The 25,160-nt window shown below is 43.8% G+C and overlaps 1 protein-coding gene across 1 annotated transcript in view; it reads right to left on the bottom strand.

Moving 5' to 3' along the window:
• LOC138505060 (mucin-2-like) overlaps positions 1-25,160 on the bottom strand; it is a 179,627-nt gene that overhangs the window by 31,252 nt on the left and 123,215 nt on the right. Inside the window, exon 9 of the mRNA XM_069625385.1 lies at positions 3,104-3,343. Coding sequence (XP_069481486.1) covers positions 3,104-3,343 — 240 coding nt within the window. The remainder of the gene's footprint in view (positions 1-3,103; positions 3,344-25,160) is intronic.

Genomic DNA, 25,160 nt, shown 5'->3' on the forward strand with positions numbered 1-25,160 from the left:
AGAAGCTATTTGAAAAGCTCCCCATAGCACCACACCCACTACAAAGCGTTTAACAATTTAGCCTAGTGGTAATTCTGAACATAATTCCCTTAACATTTTGGGTTTAGGGTTTCCAGAACTGCTACTTGTTTCTGATGAAACATCTGAGTTTAGTAGACTGTACTATAAGTGCACTGTTTGGGTAGGGATGACTGTGTGGACTACAATTGGGCAGTTTTCCTCACCCCATTGTAGAAAACATATCGCAATGTTTACAGAAGCAAATAGTGCAGTCAAAGGGCTGCATATTTTAAAAATGGAAACTAATTGGCAGAATGTGTCACATCCTGGACTCTCCCAAACTCCACCTCCCCTGGAGCGGGTGTCGCTCACTCAAGCACTGTGACCACAGTCCATAACTTCACCAAACCATACCCGCCCAACCACTGCCTTAGGACTGGATTTTTTTTACTTCTGCAATATATGTCAAGCACTGCGCATGTACCCAATACCAAAGAAATAAGTTACATTTACCATTGGTGTAGGGAGGAGGCATGGCAGGAATGGGTGATCTAAGATGAGCTGCAGTGTGATCAAAGACCATTTCAAAAACTAAAGAAGATGCATTCCACCATGGAGGTATCATGAACACAGTGTGGTTATAATGCTTGTATGTCCTTTCACCCATGGGAACTGTAACAACTTTATATTTGCAATGGTTTGCAAGTGCAATGCTGAAGGGGCTGTGTCTGCTCCTGGATGGTGGCCTGGATCACGTTGTAACAGTCCAGTCAGCTTCTTGTTACAAATTACAACCAATACAAGGTCACCTCTTGGAAATTCACACCTGCCACATATACCAGGCAGATGTATTCCACTGTTTGCTGGGCTTGTGTCAGGCTTGAGGTCAAGTTTCACGTACAATTGTCTTTTACGAGCATGTCCCAAATAAGTTAATAAAGCCCAGCCAGTGTGAAGAGTTTCCTCCATCAGTAGAAAGAAATTGCTGGGTGACATTGGTGGATGGCCAACTACCTAAGAATTATTCTTAGGGTGTTCCCCTGATGGTAGCATATGCCGATCAAATTAATAAAAAAGTGTATTTGTATGATCCTTTGCATAACGGGCAGTTAGACACTCCATCGTGACCGGACCATGCAGCAGTAATAGCTTTCAGGGGTATGCAAATTAGCCTCACTTGCATGATCAAAAACGTGTCTTGCTGAGTGTTGTTCCATGAATGCGATTATTTGACACAATATTGCATATGTGGAATTAGTTGCTCTCCTTAGTTCATTAGTCCCTCTCTGGGCGTGGATACAAAGCTACTACCGTGAGCATAATAAGGTTACTTGTTACACACAATGGCACTTGGAACATTGGTCTGCCAGGGGCCAGGTGCCATTCGCTTGTTTCTATGTTACGTTTTATGTTGTACCTTATATATTACCCCTAATGTAGTCAGGATCATGCAGCTGCGACAGCATGATCATCATAATCATTCGGCATTAGTGGTGGCCCAGGCTCGTCCAAGAGCCTGTAGTACATAATTCGTTTTTTCAAGGAGCATGGGGGTGGGGGCCCCCATCAGGGCTCACAGGGGTCACTCTCATTGTGTGTTACGCTACCGTGTTTCTTATATATATGTTTCTGTGTTTAAATGTACATATATATGTTAAAAACCTTTTAAAATCAAGAGTTAAGGTTAACCTCCTAAAAGTTAAAGTCTACAAAGAATAACTTACACTCATTGCATACCACTACAACACTACAAATTCAACCATACAACTTTGAAGTATAAACACTCACTACATATCACTGCAAATCAAATTTACCAATCACTTCAACTTGATGAAATCTACCTAATACTTAAAGTGAATGTTAAGGATGGATTTGTAATGGTCTGGAGTGGGTCTGGAGTGTGGGTTTACATGTCTAACACTCATGATTTAATTTGTAGTGCTACTCTGTGAGTGCTGTACCTTAACTATGTTACTCCCACTCTCTGTAGTCTTTGAGGTAGCCATTGTGCTATTAGCACCATGGCTACCCCCTTACCGCATTCCGGGTCCGGGTTCCCGAAATAGGGACTTACCGGGTCATTCCAACCTTGGAAGACCCGGTAAGTCCCCATTCCGGGAACCATTGCCCATTCCCATTCGAGCCCCCATAGGGCTCAATGGGAATGGGATGGAGCTAATAACGGTACCGCAATTTGCAGTACCGTTATTAGCTCTGAAGTCCCTTAATGGGTCCCTTCCATAACGCCTGGTAAAACCAGGCGTTAAGGAAGGGACCCGCTAAGGGACCTCGGAATAGGGTGGTAAGGGATTACCGACAACGGTGTCCTTACCGGTGCCGGTAATCCCTTACCACCTACTTCGTAATGAGGCCCTAACCTTTTGTGAAATTAACATTAACTCTTTAAAAATCAAAGAAAACCTTTTGAGAGATTTAGGCTGAAAGAAATGGTCTACCTATGAGGAAAACCCATTTTAATAGCTGTACAAAATGCAATCATAATAACATTTAAAAAAATATATAAAGCCTTCCACTAATTCTGAAATTGTCCATGTATGGGCGGCTGCCACAAAATAGTATTGCAGAATTTGTTTCAGATTTTGTTGTTGGAGGGTTCAAGAGTTAATAAGAAAAGTTATTTTCTGAAACTCTATAGACACTTTGGCCTTATTTACAAAAAATGTTTGTAAATCAGGCTCTTAGACCCTGGCGGTAGAGTGATAACGGTGCCGGTAGTGCTGCCGGCACCGTTAGCACTCTGCCGCTATATTACGAGGTCTGCTCGCAGGGCCGCACTGTACGCCTGGTCAGACCAGACCTGCAGAGCGGCATCCGCTAGCAGAACAGGATGCTAACAACAGCCCCATTATTAACGGGTCCGTTGTTAGCATCCTCCCCATTCCCATTGAGCCCTATGGGGGCTCAAATGGGAATGGGGACGTACCAGGTTCCGGTCCCGCGAATGGGAATTACCGGGCGCGCAAGGGTTGAGTTTGGGGGTAGCCATACCGCTAAAAATGGCATGGGTACTTCCAAACTCGTAATGAGGCCCAATGTGTCTTAACCTATGTATATATATTTATTTTGTTTCTTAGTACACTACCTGATCGTGACACTTATTAAACACGTCACTGAAGATGAGTGCACAGTCTTTCCGGGCCCAGGGATTCCTCTTGGGGTTGACAGAACATGGATCTGGGATGTTCCAGGCATCGGGGCACGTGGGAGAGAACTTCCAGGTATTGCCAAATTCCAGTGCAGTGTCTACCAGGCCCTGGCTGCGTGTGCTGAATTCGTTTTTCCCATCTTCATCAAAGTTCCCGCAGAGACCGCAAACCTTGCCCTGAAAAGAAAGGGAAGAAAACAGAGCCAGATGTTTGAATACACTGCCTTTAACACATAACGAACAGAAATAATTGTCATGATAAAATAGGATAGCTTGTCTGATTTTACATCTGAAGAGTATTTTCACATGCTCTCCCTAATGTAGGTGGTGTCTCCATTTTGTTCTGCACCCAATGACAATCCTCATAAACATTTACTACATCTTCATTTTACATGGAGTAGAGCGGGACATAAAAGTGTAAAAGCAATGTCTAATGCTTTTACCCTCCATTTTCTGCTCTCCTCCATTTTCGTGCTCTGACAAGGTGTACAAGAGCAAGGAGTGGCGATAGGACGCCTCATTTTACATGTGGCCAAGAGAGAAATTGAAATGTAAAGCAAGGCATAAAGCTTTTACGTCTTAATTTTTGTACTCCATCCTTCTTTGTATCCATCTTCTATTGGCTCTGCTCTACATAACACAGTTTCCCCCCTCAAGCTGTTTATTTCAGACAAGAATGACCCATAAAACTCCCATAAAACTCAGACAGCATTTAAATTCATTCATCGGTAATTTAAAAACTGGATATCAGAATCTGAAACGAGCAACTCAAAATTCCTATCATTTACAGGGGAAAAGATATACCATTTCAAGTTTCCACACTATGATCTACACAAATGACAAATATCAAGGCAGCCTAACATACTAAAATATAAGCTGATCAACTAAAGAATGGGTACAAATCAGAATGACAGGAGGTTTTCCTGCAGTGTAGTGCTAGCCTTCACCATCAAGAAAGTGAACACAGAAGAGTCCGAGAGGCCAAGGTTGAGCAGTTTGTGTGCTGCTGAAGATGCAGGAAGCAGGAGCCCTGTGCCTGGCCACGGCAGGTAAATCCGCTGAAATACCACCAAACGGATTTACAGTTACCACCACTTGGTCAGGCGGAATTTCTGCCTAATTACAAGTGGTGGTAGCCGTGTAAATCCCCATTTATTTTGGGTCCATTGGACCCAATGGGGCTTTTTTGCGGAATTACCAATGCAGAATTACTGCTGCGGTACCGCCAATTCTGTAGATTTTTAGGCGTTGAGTGGCACGATTTGCCTCCATGGTTTTGCTGGAAATAAATCTTCCACTCAAAGCCAAAACTCATAATTTGGCATAGTGGTATGAGTTACCTTCAATTTTACCACTTACCGCCATACTCCTATTGAGGCCCTTGGCTGTTTTTATCATCCCATAAGTCTGTTTATGGTTCTCACAACATCCTTGAACAATTTATCAACAGGAGCGAGCTATGGGCTTATGGCTGTTTTAACCAGTTATTGGCTCATTCTCCAGAGATTGAGGATTTCGGACATTGCAAGCTGTTGTCCTGACACAGGGATTTGTAGCATTATCCCAGGGAAAGGAGGGGAACATGGACTATTGCGAGCCCTTGAGCTGTTGAGTGTGCCTCGCTCTGCAGCCATTGTACCCTGTTTTATCCAACTTTGCAGCACAGATTCATTACCCAGCTGGAGTGCCAAGCAAGTTGCTGGGTGTTAAGAGGATTTCACTCTGTAATTACTGTATTGCAGCGTTTCGGGCCTTTGCGTCTATCATTAAGGGCAATTAAGGGTAATCTGTTTTTTAGCAATGTGGCTTTCCTGGCTATTCTTTTTCCCTCACTGCACTTTGCATGATTTTGTGACCCTGAGACATGATTATAGCTCACCGGGAAAATGCCAATTTTCAGTGCAATTACCGCCGGCCAAAAATTCCCCATTAGGTCCATTGATGAGTTGGTCACTGGCAAAGGTCGACACTATTGTGTAGTATTTTACAATCTCTCTATATTTGGTTCACACGAAATTGTCATACACCTCGTAGCATCGGGAGTAAAGGAAGGCCAATAGATCGCCCCCTAATGGTCAAGAGGGGAAGAAAGTGGCAAAATGTACTAAACAAATAGATGAACCAAATTAAATGATTAATGAGATTGCTTGTCTACTTCATGACATCGAAACCCCAGAGAGTACTAAAGCTGGGAGAAAGGGTGGACAGCAGGCATCTAACTGTGCAACGTTATGGAATTATGCTCTTTTGGTGATAGGTCCTGCTGCTCATTCTGATGAGATCCTTTCGAACAACAAAACGAACAGCCATAACTGAAGTCTCAAAAGATTATATGTGGAAGCAAGCACAGGAAAGTTGAAAAGGAGCCAAAATATCCCTCGCAGCACATCCCTCGCAGCACTATTAGAAGTTGGAAAGATTCTCCCAGGCTACAAAGTGCCCAACTGCCAATCACAATGTTGGAGGAAGAGCTATAGCAACCCAGTGGAAGTTAACACATCCAATTATAATATTGCGTGGGCAGAGTCTTGAGACTCTTGTACTAGCTTTGAAGAACGCATACTATTATTACCCACGCAGAATAGATACAATCCCCTGAACTTGCTGGTAGGGGACACAGTCACCTTACGCAGCAATAGAACAGCTGTAACCCCTAGGAATACAATATATGTGATCAGAAGGGATGGAATTGTCTTGCACATCCAAGAGCCCCCCTATGAAGGCTGGAGGCTATTACCCAGACTTAGAGCTCCTAAAAGCAGATAATGAGGATTTATGTAAGGAACCAGATGATATTAAAAACTCACTTGAGGAGCTGGGGGAGATTACAAAACGCACCATACAGGGGTTATGTCACCCAAAATCATGGAGCTATGTGGCCACGGTCATATACTAGAGTAGCATCCCATGGTAAATATTGCAGATAAGGTTGCTAAGGCTATCAATATATATGAGGCAAGGAATTCCTCTGCCAGGACCTATGATAAATAACGTGCCCTTTGCAGATTGTCCACTGGCACCAACTGGCATGCTAGGCAGGTCATCCATGATTAATAACATGCCTTTCGTAGCTCATCTATTGACACCAACAGGCATGTTAGCCCCTAAATAATGTGTTTATTTGTTTAATGTCCCCCAAGGTAACCAGCACTTTCAGGCAAACCAGGGATTTCCTGATCAATAAGGTTACTCACTGGATAACAACTAAAAAAGGCTGCTATTCAAAAGTTAGAAATTATAGTGTCACTAGTGATACTTCATCTCATATGGGCAATAGATTAAGGGATGTCATTAAAGAAAAATTCATGGAACATAAACTAGTCAAAGGCTTACTGGTTATGGAAGAGAGAGAGCTCCCGCTGCTAGGTCTAAACATTGAAATCAGGATGAAACTCCCTACCACGCAGGACACCATAGAGGTTAGGGTACACAGAGATGGGAGGTATATGCAGAGCCCAAGAATAAGAGCCCAAAATGATTACCCAACACCAGCATCGACCTAGAACTCTTCGACTAGCAAACCAGATACTTTCGTAATATCTGAGAAAAGATTAACACATAATACAACGAGATATTGTGTCTGTAACCCAATACAGATTTTAACCAGCGTTCAATCAACGTCAGGAGTACAAGCAGACCCAAGGCCATCAAAATGGCAGGTCTTGCACCTCGTCTCTGATAGTATTCACTTAGTCGATGGGATTGTCAATTCTAATAATATTGTTAATATCCAAACCGCAGAGAATTCCCCAGGGTCTGAGGTGCGCATTACTTCATGCAATATTGCTGGGGTTAACAAGCATATGGTAGATGAAGAGTGGGTAAAGTTTATCCGCACACATGAGATCATATGTCTTTAGGAGATATGGGGGATAGAGGCACATACCGGCAAAGCTATACCACCTTTGCTATCCAGGCAGTCCAAGGCAAGGGAGGAAGACCAAGAGGGGGCCTCAAGGTATAGATCAACACAGCATTTTTTGTGGCCACTAGAGTCATTGAGACTGGGTCTAAAGAACTCCTGTAAACTCCAAGGATTCCCAAAAATCTAGGAAAGTGATGGGTTCAGGAAGACCAGTGGACCAGAGCGCAATGCAGGGTTATATTCCAGAACAGGCCTGGTTAGAGTATTTTAAGGACCTCTACCAAGAGTATTGGAAGGCCAAGGGAAAATGAGCTGCAGGCTGGCTTATGAGTTTACAGCTAGTGTCCCTCCATTGGTGTTGAGTGAAGAGGAAGAAAGAACAGTACTTAGATCTCAAACTGTAGGCAAGGCCCCGGGTCCAGATAGGATTTGGAGTGATTTTTATTCTACGTAACCAGTGTTTTGGATTCCCTATCTAACTAAACTTTTTAAAGCAGCTGTTAAGTCGAATACAGTAATACAGTACCCCCCTCTTGGACCCAAGTGGAGATAGTGCCCATCTATAAAAACAGTGGATGGGATGCACCCTGCAACTATTGATCAATCTCCTTATTGGATGCCTTGGGGAAGATCTTTGCCAGAGCTATCCTTGGACATTTGGAGACCTGGTTTAAGAAAACATGCATATTAAGTCATCTACAAGCTGGCTTCCAGTGCAGTACAAGCACCATTGACCAAGGACTGTGCATACAATTTTTTTGTGACAAGTACATCACACTACGGAAAATGTGCATATATTCTGTGTTCATTGACCTTAAAACGACATTCAATAGGGTCCTGAGGACTAGACTGTGGGACATCCTTATGAATTTTGGTATTCTTTCATCACTATTAGGGATCATCCAAATACTTTACTCTGGGAACAAGGCTGCAGTAAGGTGGGGCACTGATGGTAACACAATTTAGGCCATGGGGATTTAGATTGGGGTATGCCAATGGTGTATTTAGACCCCAAAGTTATTTTGTGTGTTTTCTTCCCATCAGATGCCCCAACATTTGCAAAAGATAGGCTCCCCATCCTCATGTTCATTGGCGACTCTGTCCTTCTTCTCCTTACGCCTTTTGGTCTTAGGTTGCAAATTGATACCATTATAGAATATTGCAAGTTAAATGGGCTAACCATCAATGTGATGAAGACCAAATCTTTGTGTTTTAAGGGGCAGTAGGCTAAAGATAAAACGTGTTATAGGCCTCACGATGAGCAAGTGACTTAATGCAACAGGTGGAATCATATGAATATTTAAGTCTCAGAGTAAAAGCTGATTGTAAGTGGGATGAGAAAGTCACCAGGGCATTAGTAAAACTATCCTGGTACAGCGGGGCATTGGCAAGATTTACAAGAGAGCATGGTTATTGGCGGTCATAGAGGCATGCAAGTTACAAGCAAGACTAGAGGACCTGTATGGAGCAGAATTATGGGAGCTACAAACTATACAAATCTTTCAGTTACTGAGAATAAATATTTGAAGAACATCCTAGGATCACTGACAAGTGCACCCAAAGCAGCCCATTTTTCTAAAAAGCAATGTACAAAGAAGAGAGTCGATTTGTAAAGTTAAGCCATTTTACTGTTGAGCTTGGATCTGGACTACTGCTCAGGATGATTGCCTCCCATCTGGCCTTCCGTAAAGCCATTAAAACCAGACTATTCGTTTGATTTGTCAAGTGTAAGCCTTAGCCTATCTTTGCTTACTTAACATGCCTGTAACTAAGACTGTATCACTGTTTCACAATTAAGCTTTCCTTCATTGACTTGCAAGCACCGCGATGCCCATGGGCTGTATGTTGCGCTATACAAATACAAATAAATAAATAAAATAAAAATAAATAAATTGGCAAAATACAGGGAGGCCCTTGAGGATTTTATGGCACAGGAAGGTGGTAGGTTATTACCTTGGCTTGCCCATATAATAAAGGAGCTAATTTTTGGAAAGGTCCTGAAAGCATGAATACAAATTCAAACATATTCGTAAAGAATGGTTATATATCTAAAACGAAATCAGAGGTCTTTAACAAAATAGGACAATCCACATGTGATATAGTGACAGGGTGCCCTGCCCTGTCAGACCACTGACGCTCACACGCGCAGTCATACACGCGGGCCGAACACAAATGAAAGCAATGGACACCAGGAGAGGTTTCACATGTCTCTCTTTATTCTCGTACAAACTGTGACTGCCTTCCCCTTCAACGCCCGCCTCCCTAACCCCAACGTCACTTCCCCTCAATGATGGCCGCAATGGCGGCCCTTCCACATAACGATGTGGTGTGGCTGTCTGGGTGTTTCCTGCCCTCCATGACATCTCCCCCCTTTTTGAAGCAATGGGTCACTCACTGTTCCTTTCCCCATCTCTTCAATGAGTCTGTGGTGTTTCATGCGGCTCCTCTGTGGCCTCACAGAGATGCAATGCGTCGGCAGGGCCAGGAGTTACTTTCCACTGCGTCCATCTACGGCTGATGATTCTCCATCGCCAAGGTATGGTTCATCTGACAACCTTTCATTGGGGCTGTCCTCACAGCACTGCCATGTGGGCTCTAGAGGGATCACTACCTTCTTAAAGTGTGACGCATTGCGTGTCACAGACGAGTGTCCCTCGCCATGAGAAGTGACCATATGCCTTCCTTTGCGTCACTGTCAGATGCTCTGGTGCGAATGTGGCGTCATCCTTCCTGCCCTTTGGTTGTTGTATCAACACTTAATCCCCTGGTTCCAGGGTGGATTCGTGAGCCCACCTCCGAGCGTCGGCTCTGTCCTTCATTTTGTTCTTTCCTTCCAGGTCGTTGTCCTTCGCTTGTTGTTCTAGTGGCGTGGGTGGTGTTGGGTTCGGGCCCTCTGGCAGTCTCGTCTTGACGTGTCTCCTGAACATGAGATCCGCCGGGCATACCCCCGTAGTGCTGTGTTGGGTTTGTCGATATTCCCTCAGCAGTTGGTAGAGGGCTTGCTAAGAATGGTGGCTATCTGTAGGGTCCTCTTGACACTTGCCATGAACCTCTCGATGATACCATTGGCTTGGGGCCATCGTGGGGTTATTTTCCAGTGCTGAAAGCCCATGTACTTTGCAAAGTTCTGAAAGTCTTGGCTGGTGAAAGGCGGGCTTCTGTCAGACTTTATAAACTCTCGGGACTCCATACGTGGACAGCATGCGGTCAAGCACCGGGATCACGCATGTGGCCGCCGTGCTCTCAACCAGCTGTGCTTCCGGGAAGCACGAATGTTCATCTATTAGCACTAGAACGTAGGCACCGCTGCGGAGAGGGCCGAAGAAGTCCACCACCAATTCATCCCACACGTGTTCCGGGAGTGGGGACATCTGCAGTAGATTTTGCTGTGGTGGAGGTGCCACTTGTGTGCATGTCTGGCATCCTCCTACCATTTTCTCCACCAGGGCATCTAGTCTCGGGAATCACACCTTTTGGTGTAATAGGCACTTCGTTGATATCACCCCCCAGTGGCCTTCATGCACCACTTAGACAATCTTCTGTCGTAGTGCCTCGGGAATCACCACTTACAGCCCTTCAAGACTACATTGTCATCCACTATGTACAGTTCGTCCCTGATCAGATCTAAACATCGGATGTCATCCTGTATGGATTTGCTCTCCTGTTTGGCTTGTTGTTTTAGATGAGCTCATTTTTCCAACTGGATGCAGTGTCGGACTATGCGAAGGGCTGACTCCTGCTCCGACTGGGTGATGAGCTTGGACCACCCTACTGGGAGTGGTTGTAGGTGATGGAAAACATAATTGATGTACGTGTCAACTATGGACGGCTGTGGACGAGCCAGGCCAGTGGGGTGGTGGGACAGGTAGTCCACCGGATTGTCTTCCTTGCCTGGTGGATGCTTGATGTTGAATTTGTAATCCTGGAGGTGCAGCCCCCATCTTACAATTCTGGGAGGCTTCCTGACTTTGGGGTCCCCGTAGAACGTCAGCAGGGATTGATGGTCCGTTATGACCGTGAATGCCTTTCCGTAGAGGAACAAATGAAAGTATTCACAGGCCCACACCACTGCCAGGGTTTCTTTCTCTGCCTGGGTGTATGCTTGTTCTGAGGTGGTGAGGATCCTGCTGGCGTAGGCCACAATGAATATGTTGGCTGGGTTACCCAGGTCTTTTTGTTTCAGGATGGCACCCAGCCCTACGGGACTGGCGTCTACGATCACTTTGGTATCCCTTTGTGCATCAAAGTACACCATGTCCTCCACCCTGGTGATGTTGCAGATGGATTCACATGCTGTTTGGTAGTCATCTGACCACATGAAGGGCTGGTCTTTGCGGGTGAGTAGGCGCAGAGGGTTGCTAACGGTGGCGTAGTCCTTGAGATATCTCGATCAATAGCTCACCAGGCCTAGGAAAGATCGTAGTTCCGTCGTGTTTCTGGGGGGTTGCTTTGTGTTGAGGACTGCCAATTTATCTGGATCTGGCCTCATTCCCTTGTCAGAGAATATGTGTCCAAAAAACGTCAATGACCCCTTTCCAAACTCGCACTTGGCTTTGTTGAGAGTGAGGTCTGCCGCTTCTAGCGCAGCATGCACCCTGTGTAGAGCTACGTCATGTGCTTCTTTTGTCTTTCTAAATGCCAAGACGTCATCCAAGTAGTTGAGGTAGTTGGGCACATGACGTATGACCTTGTGTATTTCCTCTTGGAACATTTCTGCCGCCGACAAGATGCCGAAACAGAGTCTTTTATATTGAAAGAGACCTAGGTGGGTGTAGTATCACGTAGCATCAGTGTTCCAGAACGAGAATGAGGGGATGGGATGCTGTGCGGAAGGAGAGTGAGCGGTTGAGCAGGATAGAGGATCCATCATTCCCCACTTCATTCATATCCCCTTCAACATGTATATATAATTATAACTTAATAAATAATATAAATACATTTATCTGGTGTCACGTAATACTTCACATGGCGACGAGGATCCTGTTTTCCATTTCCACTGGCACACGCAGAAGAGATGGTGTGCGGAATCAATAGAGGAATGTGACCAGAATTGCCGGCGAACAACAATGCAGATTTAAAGGTACCATATATGAATGTATGCCATTTGTAGTAATATATAGATGAAAGGAGAGTAGTAAACAAGCCTGCAGAGTGAGCGCATCATTTGAATTTACAGAAGTGCCGCGCAAGAGTCACACCAACGGTACACGCCGTCTTCGTGAGTGGGCGTTTCCTAGACAAAGCTTCGCTCAACACGGAGAAGCAAAACACTGCTTCACTCGACACAGGCATTACACGAACCATGCACGCAACGTGATATAATGTGAAGCAACCATCACATGCACTGCTATTGAGTACACAGTAGGCCCAGTCCCAGTCTGAAAAGCAAATACAAATCAGGTGCACTCTCATCCCGACATATATATGTATAAAAAAAAGAGGACAGAGGAGAATACATTCCTTTTATATTCATACATGTAAAAAAAAAAAAGAAATTATTCTTGCATGGTATTATGTGTGATGGTATGCACATATAACACGTTGAAGATGGAAGAGGACACTCCAATTGTATATATGAAAAAAAAGGAAAGTGTAATCAACACATAAGCAAAAGAAAAGGAGGGCTGCCGTCATTGATCTAAGTGCAGCAGGAGACGCCCCAAGGAACATGTCTATGCATAGTGTTCCGCCACCAGCCATGTTTTTACTAGAATCGGGCGAGCCACCTCTACCGTGGAAAAGGTGGTTGAAGTCTTTTGAACACTACGCCAGTGTAGTGTGCAGCACGAATTACAGTATTGAAAGATAAAAGTCACTGTTACTACATTGCTTAGGTCCAGCCGGCCAGGAGATGTATGAGGAACTGCCAGACTTACTAGCAGCAGAATGTGGGGATATGAATGAATATGAAAAGTGCATAATGAAAGTAAGCAAACACTATGAAAAGAAATTGAGCACAGTATTGGAGAGATATACATTTGGCAAAAGATTACAAGAACATGGAGAAACTGTTGAGCAGTACATAACTGTGCTTAGAAAACTAGCTAAAAACTGCAAATTTGGACAACAACTAGAGGAAAGGTTAAGAGATCAGTACATGTTGGAGTGTAGCAGTGCCAAAGTTCGGGAGAAGTTATGGGCTTAAGATGATCCTTCACTAGAAGTGCTTTTGTGGATTGCCAAGAAGTGGAGCACATGGAAAACTGTGTAAAGACATTGGAAGACAGGGTGAAAGACACTTCAACCAAGACAGAATCTGCTGTCAATGTACTGCAACCTGTACAAAATGAAAATGTAATGTACCTCGACAATCCTAATGGTTTGAATATGAGAAGAAGAGAAGATACCAAGTTCCCAGTTCCTTCGAGATACAATAGAGGAGGTATGAGAAACTGTGGATACAACCGAGGACATTTCATGGGAAATGGCGATCTCAAAGTAGTCAAAGAGGCAGAGGCAGGACAAGAACCTGTTTCAGATGTGACAGTTCATCACATTGGGCTAGCAGTCCAGATTGTCGTGCGCTACATAGAATATGTAGAAATTGTAATGGGATAGGTCATCTCGCCAAATGTTGCAGGACAGGTAAAAGAAACATGAATTGGATTGGGAATGAAGGAAATGATGATGGAGAAGAATGTGTCTTTGCAATATGTAACAACGAAAAAAATTAAATAGAATTGGAAAGTCCCAAAACCATTATCATGGTGAACGGCAATCCAGTTAGAATGATGACCGACTCAGGAGCAAAGTACACACTACTACCAGAAACAATTTGGAAGAAAATTGGTCCCAAATGGCTATATGAATCTGACATCAATCCTAGAGCCTATGGGGGTGCAAAAATTGACATTATAGGATGGTTCAAGGCCAAGTTAGAGTTCAAAGACAGGAAGGCAGTAGGAAAAGTATATGTCTCAAAGAGAGGTGCATCGCCTCTACTTAGTTAGACACATCAAGCTTGGCTCAAGGTAAGACTGGATGCCAGTGCGGAGGAATCAATATATGCAGTGGAATCAGATGAAATGGATGCAGAGAAATTGAAGATGGAAGTATTCAGAGACGGAATTGGTTGTGTTAAAGGCATGGCACACCAAATACAAACAAAAGAAGGGTGCATAGCTGTCGCTCAGAAACTGAGAAGTGTTCCATTGGCAATGAGAGAAGAAGTTAAAAAAGAATTAAGAAAGCTAGAAGAACAGGGAATCATCGAAAAAATTGATGCTGCTAAATGGGTGTCGCCCCTCATGATTGTAAGAAAAAGTTCTGGAAAAGTGAGAGTGTGTATCGATTTGAGAGAGTTTAATAAATGCATAATCCTGGAGAGACACCCATTACCCAATATTCAGGAATTGCTCTCAACCATGGGGTCAGCTAAAATATTTTCAACATTGGATCTCACCTCCGCCTACCATCAAGTTCAATTACATAAAGAATCAAGACATTTGACTGCATTCATAACACCAGAAGGGTTATATCAGTATCGAAGAATGCTATTTGGACGAATCTCGGCAGCCTCAATATTTCAAAGAATTATGCATCATATATTTGATGGGGATGAAGGTGTCATTTTCTTTCAAGATGACATACTAATCTATGCAGATACAAAAGAAGAACATAACTAAAGTTTAAATAAAGTTTTCATGAAGTTGCATAAGGTTGGAATGACTCTGAGCAGAGAAAAATCAAAGATTAATAGAAAGGAGATTGAATACCTAGGTCATGTCATATCAAAGGATGGCATTGCACCCATACCTGAATTGATGGATGCCATAAAAGGAATGGCCACCCCAAATAACAGAGAGCAACTAAGGACATTTTTGGGCATGGCCGAATATTACTCGAAGTATGTGAGAAGATTTTCAGGCCACAGCAACGCTAAGGAAACTTACAAAAATAAACAGAACATTTGAATGTAGTGAAACATGTGAAGAAGAATTCAGATACATAAAAAATGCTTTAGGAGCAGCATCTGCATTGAAGAACTATGTAAGGGGAAGACGCACAATGATCATGACGGATGCTAGTAACGTCAGTCTAGGTGCAGTCTTGATGCAAGTACATGAAGGAAAAGAACATATCATAGCATTTGCATCCCGGGTATTAAAAGGAGCAGAAAGAAGTTATGCCACGATAGAGAAAGAAGCACTAGCTATCGTTTGGGCTGTCAACAAGTTCAGAAGCTTTGTTTGGGGAACTAGTTTTGAAATACACACGGATAAAAAGCCATTAGTGGAGGTATTCATGACCAAGGGTCTAGATTTAGTATCAGGAAGTATAAGGCGATGGGTTGCCAGGTTACAAGAATTTGATGTGGCAATAAAATATATACCTGGTGTAAGAAATTATGCCGCAGATTGTTTATCAAGGATGACAAACATTCAGGAAGAAAATGAAGAGGCAGAAGATCAACAAGAAATGATTTGTAGTATTGAGGAATCTGCTATATCCAAACAGGAATGGGTAGAAGAGATGGAAAAAGATAGTAAAGTGAAGTTTATAATGAAAAATCTCAGCAAGAGCACAGTCCCTATGAGTAAAGTGCGAGAAATGGGAGCTGAGGGTTATTGGAATGTACGACATGAACTGTGCTCTCAGGATGATTATCTATTGAGAGGAGACAAATTGATTCCACCGGAAGGAATCAGGGAGAGAATTATAATGTTAGGACACGAAGGACATCAAGGAATATCAAAGACAAAGAACAGAATAAGAAACACATATTGGTAGCCAGGATGTGATCTGCAAATTGAAAGACATGTTAGAAACTGTATCCATTGCAATACGTGTGATAAAACTCGTGCAAGTGAAAGCTGTCCTATGGTAGTGACAGATGTGCCAGATAGACCATGGAAGAAACTAGCTATAGATATTTTAGGACCTGTGTGGAGTGAGGGTTATCAAACATTTTGTGTGGTTATTATTGACATGCTGACAAGATGGGCTGAGGTCAAAATGTGCTCAAGTGTTTCTACCAAAGTTATTATTGATTTTCTGGAAGAACTGTGTGATCGGGAAGGTTACCCAGAGGTGATTCTTACTGATAATGGTTCACAGTTTAAGTCTAAGGAAATGCAGGAATATTTAAAAGGGAAATCAGTGAGACACATTACCAGTGCCATTTACCACCCAGAGACAAATGGCATTGTTGAGAGGAATAATAGAGTTTTGAAAGAAGCAATTAGATGGGCGTGGTCGAATGGTAAAGATTGGAAATAAGTGGTGACGATGACTGTAGTAGCACATAGGTTTACTCCGCACAGTACAACAGGTGTGTCTCCCTTTGAGTTGAGCAGAGGTAGGAAAGCTAACACAAAGTTATTTCCGGGGTGGATGAGTGATGTGTTGAGCATGGATGTGTCATTGAGTGATATGGAAGCAAATATCATGAAGAGACAGCTTTCTAATGAATCAGGACATGATAACAGGAGGTTTAGAAATAGTAAAACCCATCATATTGGTTGCCATGTTAGGATCAAGCTACCAGAAGCACTTAGGGTGGATGGCAGCAAGTGATCAAAGCCCATTTAAGTGGTTGAAGTATTCAAGCATGCAGTGTGAACGGATGATGGCAGAGTATGGAACAATAGCCGGGTGATGTTCATGTCTGGTGATGGCAGGCATGAGAATGATACCATTCTGTGATAAGAATTTCATTACACAATGGGGATTTACATGGTGTGCAAGAAAGTTACTGTATTTGGGAGTTCGGATTTTACCAAATATAAGTGATTACGTAACAGAAAACCTGAATATGTACTGCATATAAGTTGGATTTAGAGAGATAGAGCGCTCTGCATTTGTCCTTATGGGGTAAAGTAAACGCGCTGAAAATGGTCTCCATGCCAATAATGAATTACGTGCTTAGCATGATTCCGTTAGATATTGGGAAGAATTTTTGGCAGGAATTGGATAGGCTTACTCAAGGCTTTTTATGGGACCATAAGCAAACAAGGTTAAAGCTATGTACATTACAATTGCCCCTGGAAAAGGGTGGATTGGGTGTACCTAGTTATAGATCAAACCATTTGGTTTTTATGTCACAGACTTTATTGGAATTTATTAAACCAAATCCAGATGAATGGCTGTGTGCTGAGAGTAGTCATTTTGGTCCTTTGCTGCCTAGAGCTCTGCTGACGACTGTACAGAAAATACCAGGTGTAAATGACCCACCTACTAAATGCCTATTCAATTCACGGATGAGTCTGAATGCTTGTTTGGGGTATGACGCATTGAGAGATCCTAACGCCTCAATTTGGTTGAATCCTGGTATTAAATGTGATGGGAAGACCCTGCTTTGGTCAGAATGGTTTCCGGCAGGCATTCAATGGTTGAGCGACCTCTTTGAGAATGGGAATTGGTTGGCTGCTAAAGGGTTGCAAACTAAATTAAAAATTTCACATTTCTATATGAGTGATTACCGTAAACCTTGAAAGGCTGTTGGTGATAGTGATTTGGAGGAAAGTCTGGATGTTAACATATTATGGAAGAAACATAACGTGGGTGGGGGTGGTCTGGGGAGTCCAGTTTATGGTTTGATTGCAGGAGAATTTAAAGGCAAGGATTTGTTAAGAGAGGACTGGAGTGGAAGGATAAGGACCATTATTGATGATGATCACTGGTTGCATATGTGTGCAAATACGAGGTTATGTTCCTTAAGTTTGGTCGAAAGGTCCCGACAGATTAAAATAATCAATAGGGTCTACTGGACACCTGAAAGGCTGTTCCATAGAGGTATGACTGATAGCTCTGATTGTTGGTCATGTGTTCATGATACGGATACATTTGAACATATGCTTTGGACATGCACCAGAGTATAAGGCTTTTGGTTTGAATTTGGTAGGATTTGTGATGCAGTGTTAGATGAAAAAATAACCTTTGATTTTAAGACTTTAATACTCGGTTGTGACATTCTTTTAGAGGATCTTTCAATGAGTCAGAAAAAATGGATCTCTCGAGGTGCGATGGTGGGTAAAAGGATTATATTGAGAAGTTGGAAGACGGCGAACCCAGTCCTAGTTGAAATGTGGATTGATGAAATGCATGGTTTAGCAGAGATGGAAAGGGTTATTTTTCAGAGAAACAGGAAGCTTTCTTTATTTGAGAAGATTTGGGGGAAATTCTTCACTATGTACTGATTACTAATTGGTGATTGATGTGAACCTTGGATGTGGATGGGGGTAGAGGGCGGTTTTGTAAATATGTACAGGTTGCACACTATGAGCTAATTGTTTTGGAATTTGTTATTTTCATCTGGATGCTTATAATTGTACATACTGATATCTTAAAATAAAGTTTCCAAAAAAAAAAGAGAATGATGATAGTGATGTTGAGAGAGGAAAGGATAAATCATTTCAGAGTAAGTGTTCATCCTTATCAAATATATTGCATACACCAAATTCGGAAGCATCGACATCTCGTTCTGAAACATCGACATCTCGTTTTGGAATAAGCTACCGGAGACCAGCACACTTGATAGACTTTGGGGAGTGAGGATGGAAGATCTCGTGGAAGAAGGGGGATGTGTAGTATCACATAGTATCAGTGTTCCAGAATGAGAATGAGGGGAACGGAATGCTGGGCGGAAGGAGAGTGAACGGTTGAGCAGGATAGAGGATCCGTCATTCCCCGCTCCATTCATATCCCCTTAAATATGTATATATAATTATAACTTAATAAATAATATGAATACATTAATCTGGTATCACGTAATACTTCAGTGGGTCATGAACGTTGTGATGTATCGTGACTCGGGCGCGATTTCGATCTGATGGTATCCCTTTGTATGGTCAAGCTTGGAGTATACCTTCGCACCATGAAGTAGATGAATCATGTCCGTGATTATCAGTGCCTGGTGTCGCTCCCCTTCAATTGCTTCATTTGCCCTCTGCATGTCCACGCACAGGCATATGGACCCATCCAGGGACTTTTTGGGCACTGGGACTATGGGCGACAGCCAGGGCGTTGGGCCTGTGACTGGTTCGATCACCTGTGACTTGATGAGTTTATCTAATTCCTCCTTGACTTTTCTCTGTATGTTGACTGGTATGCCACAATAGTGTTGGGCAACTGGGCGGACGTCTGGGTTGATATGCAATTGGATTTTCCTGTGCTTCACCTTTCTGGGTCCTTTGAATAGCTTCGGGAAAGCTGCTTCCAACGCTTCTGGTCTGGCGAAGTACTTGTGGGCCATCAGCCGTTATAAGATGTGGACTAGGCCCATGTCGTCAGCTGTCCTGAGCTTAGTATGCAGCCACTGTTGGCCTCAGTCTTCAATACATGTAGCAGGACTTTTGCTGCATGTGTCTTGTGTGTGCACCAGGCTGTGATGGCACCCTTACAGGGCAGTGGCGTGGTCGCCCCATATGGATATATGTCTACAGTTGCCTTTCTCAGCCTTGGGGGCCGGGCAAGGGAGTTGTATGCCTCCTCGCTGATGATGTTATATGTGGCTCCTGTGTCAATGAGGAATTCCAGTGGTGTGTCATTGACTTGTAGCGTGAGCATGGGTCTGTGTTGGGCGGCTGTGTCATTGTTGAGCGCCCATATGTATCCCTTCTTCTGTTGATACTCCCCTGATGAAGGGGATTCACTGCTCGAAGGCGATCGCATCTCTATGTATCGGACGAATCGTCTCCTCCCTCTGCGTCTTGATCCATCTGATGGCCGTCTCTCCTCTCGGGCTTACGTGCTTCTGCGTTCCCAGTCCTCCCGCTGTTGATTCTTCGGCCACCTTCCAACCTGTTGCCAGGCGGGCTTAGACGTGAGTTTCTCTGTCATTCTTGGAGTCTCTGTCTGCCGGGCATGGAGGCAAGTGCGTTCTTGCAGACTGCTCTGAAGTGGTGCATTCCTCCGGAGGCAGCGCACTGCTGCACTACTGCAGGACATTCAACCGTGGGTGGATATTCGTAGCCGCATCTGAAGCACGTGGCTTTCAAGCATTTTTCCCATTCTGGTTGGGTGTGGCAGACAATTCGTTTATGACGTCGGGGTCTTTCACTGGGTGTTGGATTGTGATTTTGACCAGACTGTCAAGTTGGGACTCCACAAGCTGCCTCCACCCAGGCTAGTGTGGGGATCTCCTCCAGTGACCTTTGTTTCTGCAGTAGCTGTTTCCTGAAGAGCTGCGACACACAGCTGGTGATCACCTGAGACTGTAGGGCTTCATCATTGGAGTAACGATAAAATTCACAGTATTCAAGTTTGATGTGAAGTCGCATGACGAAGTTGTCGAGAGATTTGACCTTTTCCTGTCCCGTAGTGTGAACGATATGTCTTTCATAATCAATGTTGGGTTGAGGGGCAAAATACTCTGACAGCTTGCCATGTAGATCTCCGTATGACGCAGTGTCCAGATTAAGTAGCTCCCCTGCGGCATCCCAGACCGCAGACCCCACTGCCATGGACAGTGTGTTCTTTAAACGGGCATCATCAGTGAGCCCTATGGCTCCTACATAAAACTTGAAGTCTCTCAACCATATGCCCCAATGGGGCCCTAGGTTGGTGGTGTCTCTTATGTCAAAGGGGTGGGGCATGTGGAGTACTTGCAATGCGCCCCCCGCTGCTTGTGCTGTGCTGGCAGCACCTCCTGATGCGCCATCTGCTCCTGAGGAGGACGCCTCTGGATTAGACATGGTGTGGCGTGGAGATGGTGCTCCCTTTGAGTTGGGGTGTGGAATTCTGCTGACCCTGGGCTCTTGCTTGGGCCTTATGTTTGTGGGGACTATGTAGCTTCCTTTCTGGCCCCTTTTATTGGGCCTTCTGCACAGTGGGTGTGTCCAGCCACTGGGGACTCCAGGCCCTTGTACGTATGTGTTTGGGGAGAATGTGCCTTCACTTTCTGGCACCCTTATGCTGGGCCTCTGCTGTATGAGGAAAATGTGTCTTCTCCTTTTGGCGCCCTTGTGCTGGGCCTCTATGGTATGTAACGCACCTTCTTGTGTGCCTCCCGGCACCCGTAGCATGCGTAGCTGTACTGTGCAGCAGATGAGTCAGCCCCTCAGGCACTCCGATGCAGCTTTCTTCTTGGCCTGCACGGCGGGAGCAGCTGCAATGGGCCCCTCCCTAAGGCTCCATGTCGTGGCCTTCAGGAGCAGAGAAAGGGGCAGGCCTGAGTAGTGGAGGCGCGCCGACGTGCAATTACATGCCCAACGGCATCCTCCGGGCCTCACTGCGTTGCTGGCATCTGGCGGTTCTTCCGCTCCGTTCCGCTTGGGTTCGCGAGTTACATCTTGCCCTGTCAGACCACTGAGGCTCACACGTGTGGTCATACACTCAGGTCAAACACAAATGAAAGCAACGGACATGAGGAGAGGTTTCTCAAATCTCTTTATTCTCGTACAAACTGCGACTGCCTTCCCCTTCAACGCCTGACTCCCTAACCCCAACGTCACTTCCCCTCAATGATGGCTGCAACGGTGGCCCTCCCACAAAACGATGTGGTGTGGCTGTCTGGGCACTTCCTGCACTCCATGACACCACACAGTTAATAAGCTACTGGGACCCGAAACAGGCCTTTGGTTAGGAAGCATATTTGGATGCTGTATGCCACAAGCAAATGACATCGCTGTACATCAAGTTGCGCCTGGGGATTTTACCTGTGGCAAGCGTACGTAACAAATGGATAGTATATTCCCAGCAGAATTCCCCTTTTGCACTGATAAAATTGAAAGCACCATTCATTTTTAATTGCTTTGTCCCCATCACTTAGATCCAAGAAAAAGATACTTGAGACCTCTTTTTTGTGCTACAGCTATAAGAACTGCTGCTCAGGCTATGACATTATGTAGCCTCTGTAAGGATAATTTGGCAGTACACTATACATGCAATTATATCACGAGCGCTTGGAAAAGAAGCCAGGTAAAATTGACATAATTCTGTGTAAAAATAATTGCTTTGTAAGTTCTAAGATCGTATTCAGATGCACTTTAGCCGCACTAGCACCTTCTCTTTCCTAGGTAATCGAGAAATCATTTGAATGGTAGGATTAAGCTATGGGTTTTTTGTCCACAACTGATCTTAGAGGATGTTTTTATCCATGGTTTTAACTTCTTAGAATTTTACATGATATGTTTTCGAGTATCTCAAATTAGCTCTAAATCAGTGTTTTGCTATTGAAGATGATCGTATAGCACACAACCCACATATGAAAACTGGCTGTGGATTATAAGGGTATCAATTACATCCGGCTGACTGTAAATCACAAAGATGCCATAAGGTTTTAACGAGCGCATCACATTTTTATTTGCATTGTTATTTATGTCTTGTGTTCAGGACCATATGTTTGACTTGGGTTTTAATTAATGTTCAACTGTACTCGATGAGAAACTATATCGATGAACAGTAGAATCAGGACATAAAGTGCAACACATCAAGTCTAATTTATCACCATTTGTATCTTCTAAAAAACTATTTTTTACGTGCTTACTCTCTGTTTATTTTATGACCCCATTGTTTGCCTTGCACTTCGTCTTGACAAGGTTTAAAGTTGCCTGCAGGGATCCCAGCAGCACTTAGGTACTTACGTTGACAGTCCCTTGCATGCAATTAATATTGTTCATATTAAAAGACCCAGTAACTGTGTGTTTTTTTTAATTCACTAAATTCTGAAAGGGTCATGTTTACCCAGATTCACTTTGGCCGCATCACATAATTGTAACATGGTTTTCGGTTGTGGGCTGGAGATCACGGGTTTACCAACATTGATAGTGTTCAGCTGGGCTTGAGAATGTGTATGTCCTGTTTACAACAGGGTGAAATTCTGTCAGATTGATAGTGCACGCAATTATATATGCCAGGTAATGTAAGGATCATGAAGGGGAACTGCAACAAAGGATTCTTTCTGTTGTAATACTCAAGCATGTTTGCAGGATAAGAGATGCTGTGTTTGGGATGTTTGAAGGCAAAACTTTTCTAGCCATATATCAACCTCCTACACAGTACATCGGAAAATGCTACCATGGTGATGATATGTTCATAGTTTGTTTTTCTAAGAGTTGCTTAACGTCGTATCCGTACATTTCACTGAATCCATTTTCACCTAATATGAAATCTTCAAATCTTTTTCTTCAAATTTGGTTGGGTAAGTGTGTACATTTTAAAACATAGATGGGCTGGGTAAGGGGATAGGATAAAGTAGGGGGAAGTAGGAGGGTGCAGGCAGTTCTCACCCGGCATAATAAAAGAAATTAGAAAAAGAAATGAGAAGATTTCACCTTTAGGTGAAGTAAATTCAGGGAAATCGCAGACATCCCTTTACATTGCTGTAAGATGGATGCAGTTTGTCTGCATTCCCTTCTATGGAAGTCAGTTCAAGCTGTTTCCCAGTGTATCCACAAGCTACTCCCTCATATAAAGTGGCGGCGCAGGCTCTCCTCTATGCAGGTCTGAATGTTGGAGACTGGTGTGCCCCTGAACCTCGAGTGGTGCGGTCGGGCGTGGCGAGGTTCAGACTGCCTCGCGGATGTCCCCATTCCTTCTCGCTCGTCTCACCTCTGCAGCTCTACATTTGCCAGTGAGGTTTGTGCTACTGTGGCTCTTCCTATCGGCACTTCTGGACTTATGTATTAGCACACTCGCAGCTTATCGTTGGGCAGGCCCTGCCCCTTGCGTTGTCACCTTTTAGGGTGAGTTGTGGGGAGTCCCATATAATGAGCACTCAGGTCTGGGCGTGGGGGTGTCAGGAAATACATGATGGGCCTGTATGTGAGCTGTTTATTTCTGTTTCTGACTTAATTGAACTCTAACTGCTCTCTACATCTTACGTCCTCTAGTATGTCTTCCATTAGAGGCAAAGTTAGAAAGTCTCTATGTTATCTGCGTCCACCCCCCGTATGACCCTCCTGCCCCAGCCCAAGAATAGCCACTTAACAGAAGTTATGGCACTGAGTGCCTGGAGGAAGCAAAGACTATTCGATATGGGATCAAGGTTTTCTGCTGATAAGGATAAGAATGACCCTGGCTGCTTACAGGCCACTGTATCAGGCACTGGAAAATCATCTATTAAGTTGACTACTGATAACGAAGAATGGGGGTGTCCCCTTAAGAAGGATTCCACAGAAAATTATGTTCAAGGGCTTGATGCTCCGACGTCATTTCTGACCGCCTCTGGTATGTCTAAAGATGAATTAGTTCCTGACTAACTAACACTACAAAATACAGAAATAGTTATTGTGGAACCTCTTGCGCAACCCTCTCCTGAAACATTGGAGGGAAGAGGTGAACAAATCTGACAATTCAACACATCAATTTAAAGAATTCTGTTATTGGATAGAGATAATGGACAAATTGCCAGTGCAATTTCAGCCTCTGAAAGCAGAGACATCCTGCAAATGGGATATCCCAAACAGATATCCCAAACTGACACAAACCAGAACTTTCAAACATCCCCATGTAATCTCTGCTGTCTTGCCCCTGTGGTAACATATCTACTTTCAGTGGATAGGAAGAGTGTAACTGCCAGGAAAAAAGGGATCATTTTTTGTCAAGAAACTGCTGATCAGGAACACACTAAACAGCTTCTGGATAAAACATCTGTGGAACAGCGAAAACGAAAGTCTGATCAGTAAGCACCGGCTCCAGAAAACGCCATCACAACTGAAATGTACGCTCAACTACCTTTGCTATCTCGGAGCATTGGGGAAGGAGAGGTTGCCCAAGTCCCTGTATTAAATCTCCAACAGAATATCAATAACTCTAAGTTTGTCTTACCAGAAAGGCATGTATTGGTAAAACCTCTATGCCCCCAATTTCAGATGACTTGAAATAGATCATCATGGACCATAGACATTTTATCATTACCTATGTGGAGACTTCATAGGGTCATGAACCGAGAGATGCCCTGAGGAACAAGGTTCTGGCCTGGTTACGTCAAAAGACTGGGCCCGACGACATAAGAATGACAGACCTTAAAAATATAGATAGATCAATGGTGCAGTCAGAATGGCAGGGATCGTATACTGGTGGGTTGAGGCACCAGTAACCTGCCATCTTTTCCGTCTATCTGTAATGACTTGTCAAGAGTCTCATCAGACTTGAAGATAGTTGAAGATTTCTCTGCGTTATAGTCTCTCATCTATGGATCATCCATTTCTTTTTATTTTTTCATGTATTTGTATTGTGTGTTTGACT

Source organism: Ambystoma mexicanum, chromosome 11, assembly GCF_040938575.1.
Source record: "Ambystoma mexicanum isolate Mex_15411 chromosome 11, UKY_AmexF1_1, whole genome shotgun sequence".
Lineage (NCBI taxonomy): Eukaryota > Metazoa > Chordata > Amphibia > Caudata > Ambystomatidae > Ambystoma > Ambystoma mexicanum.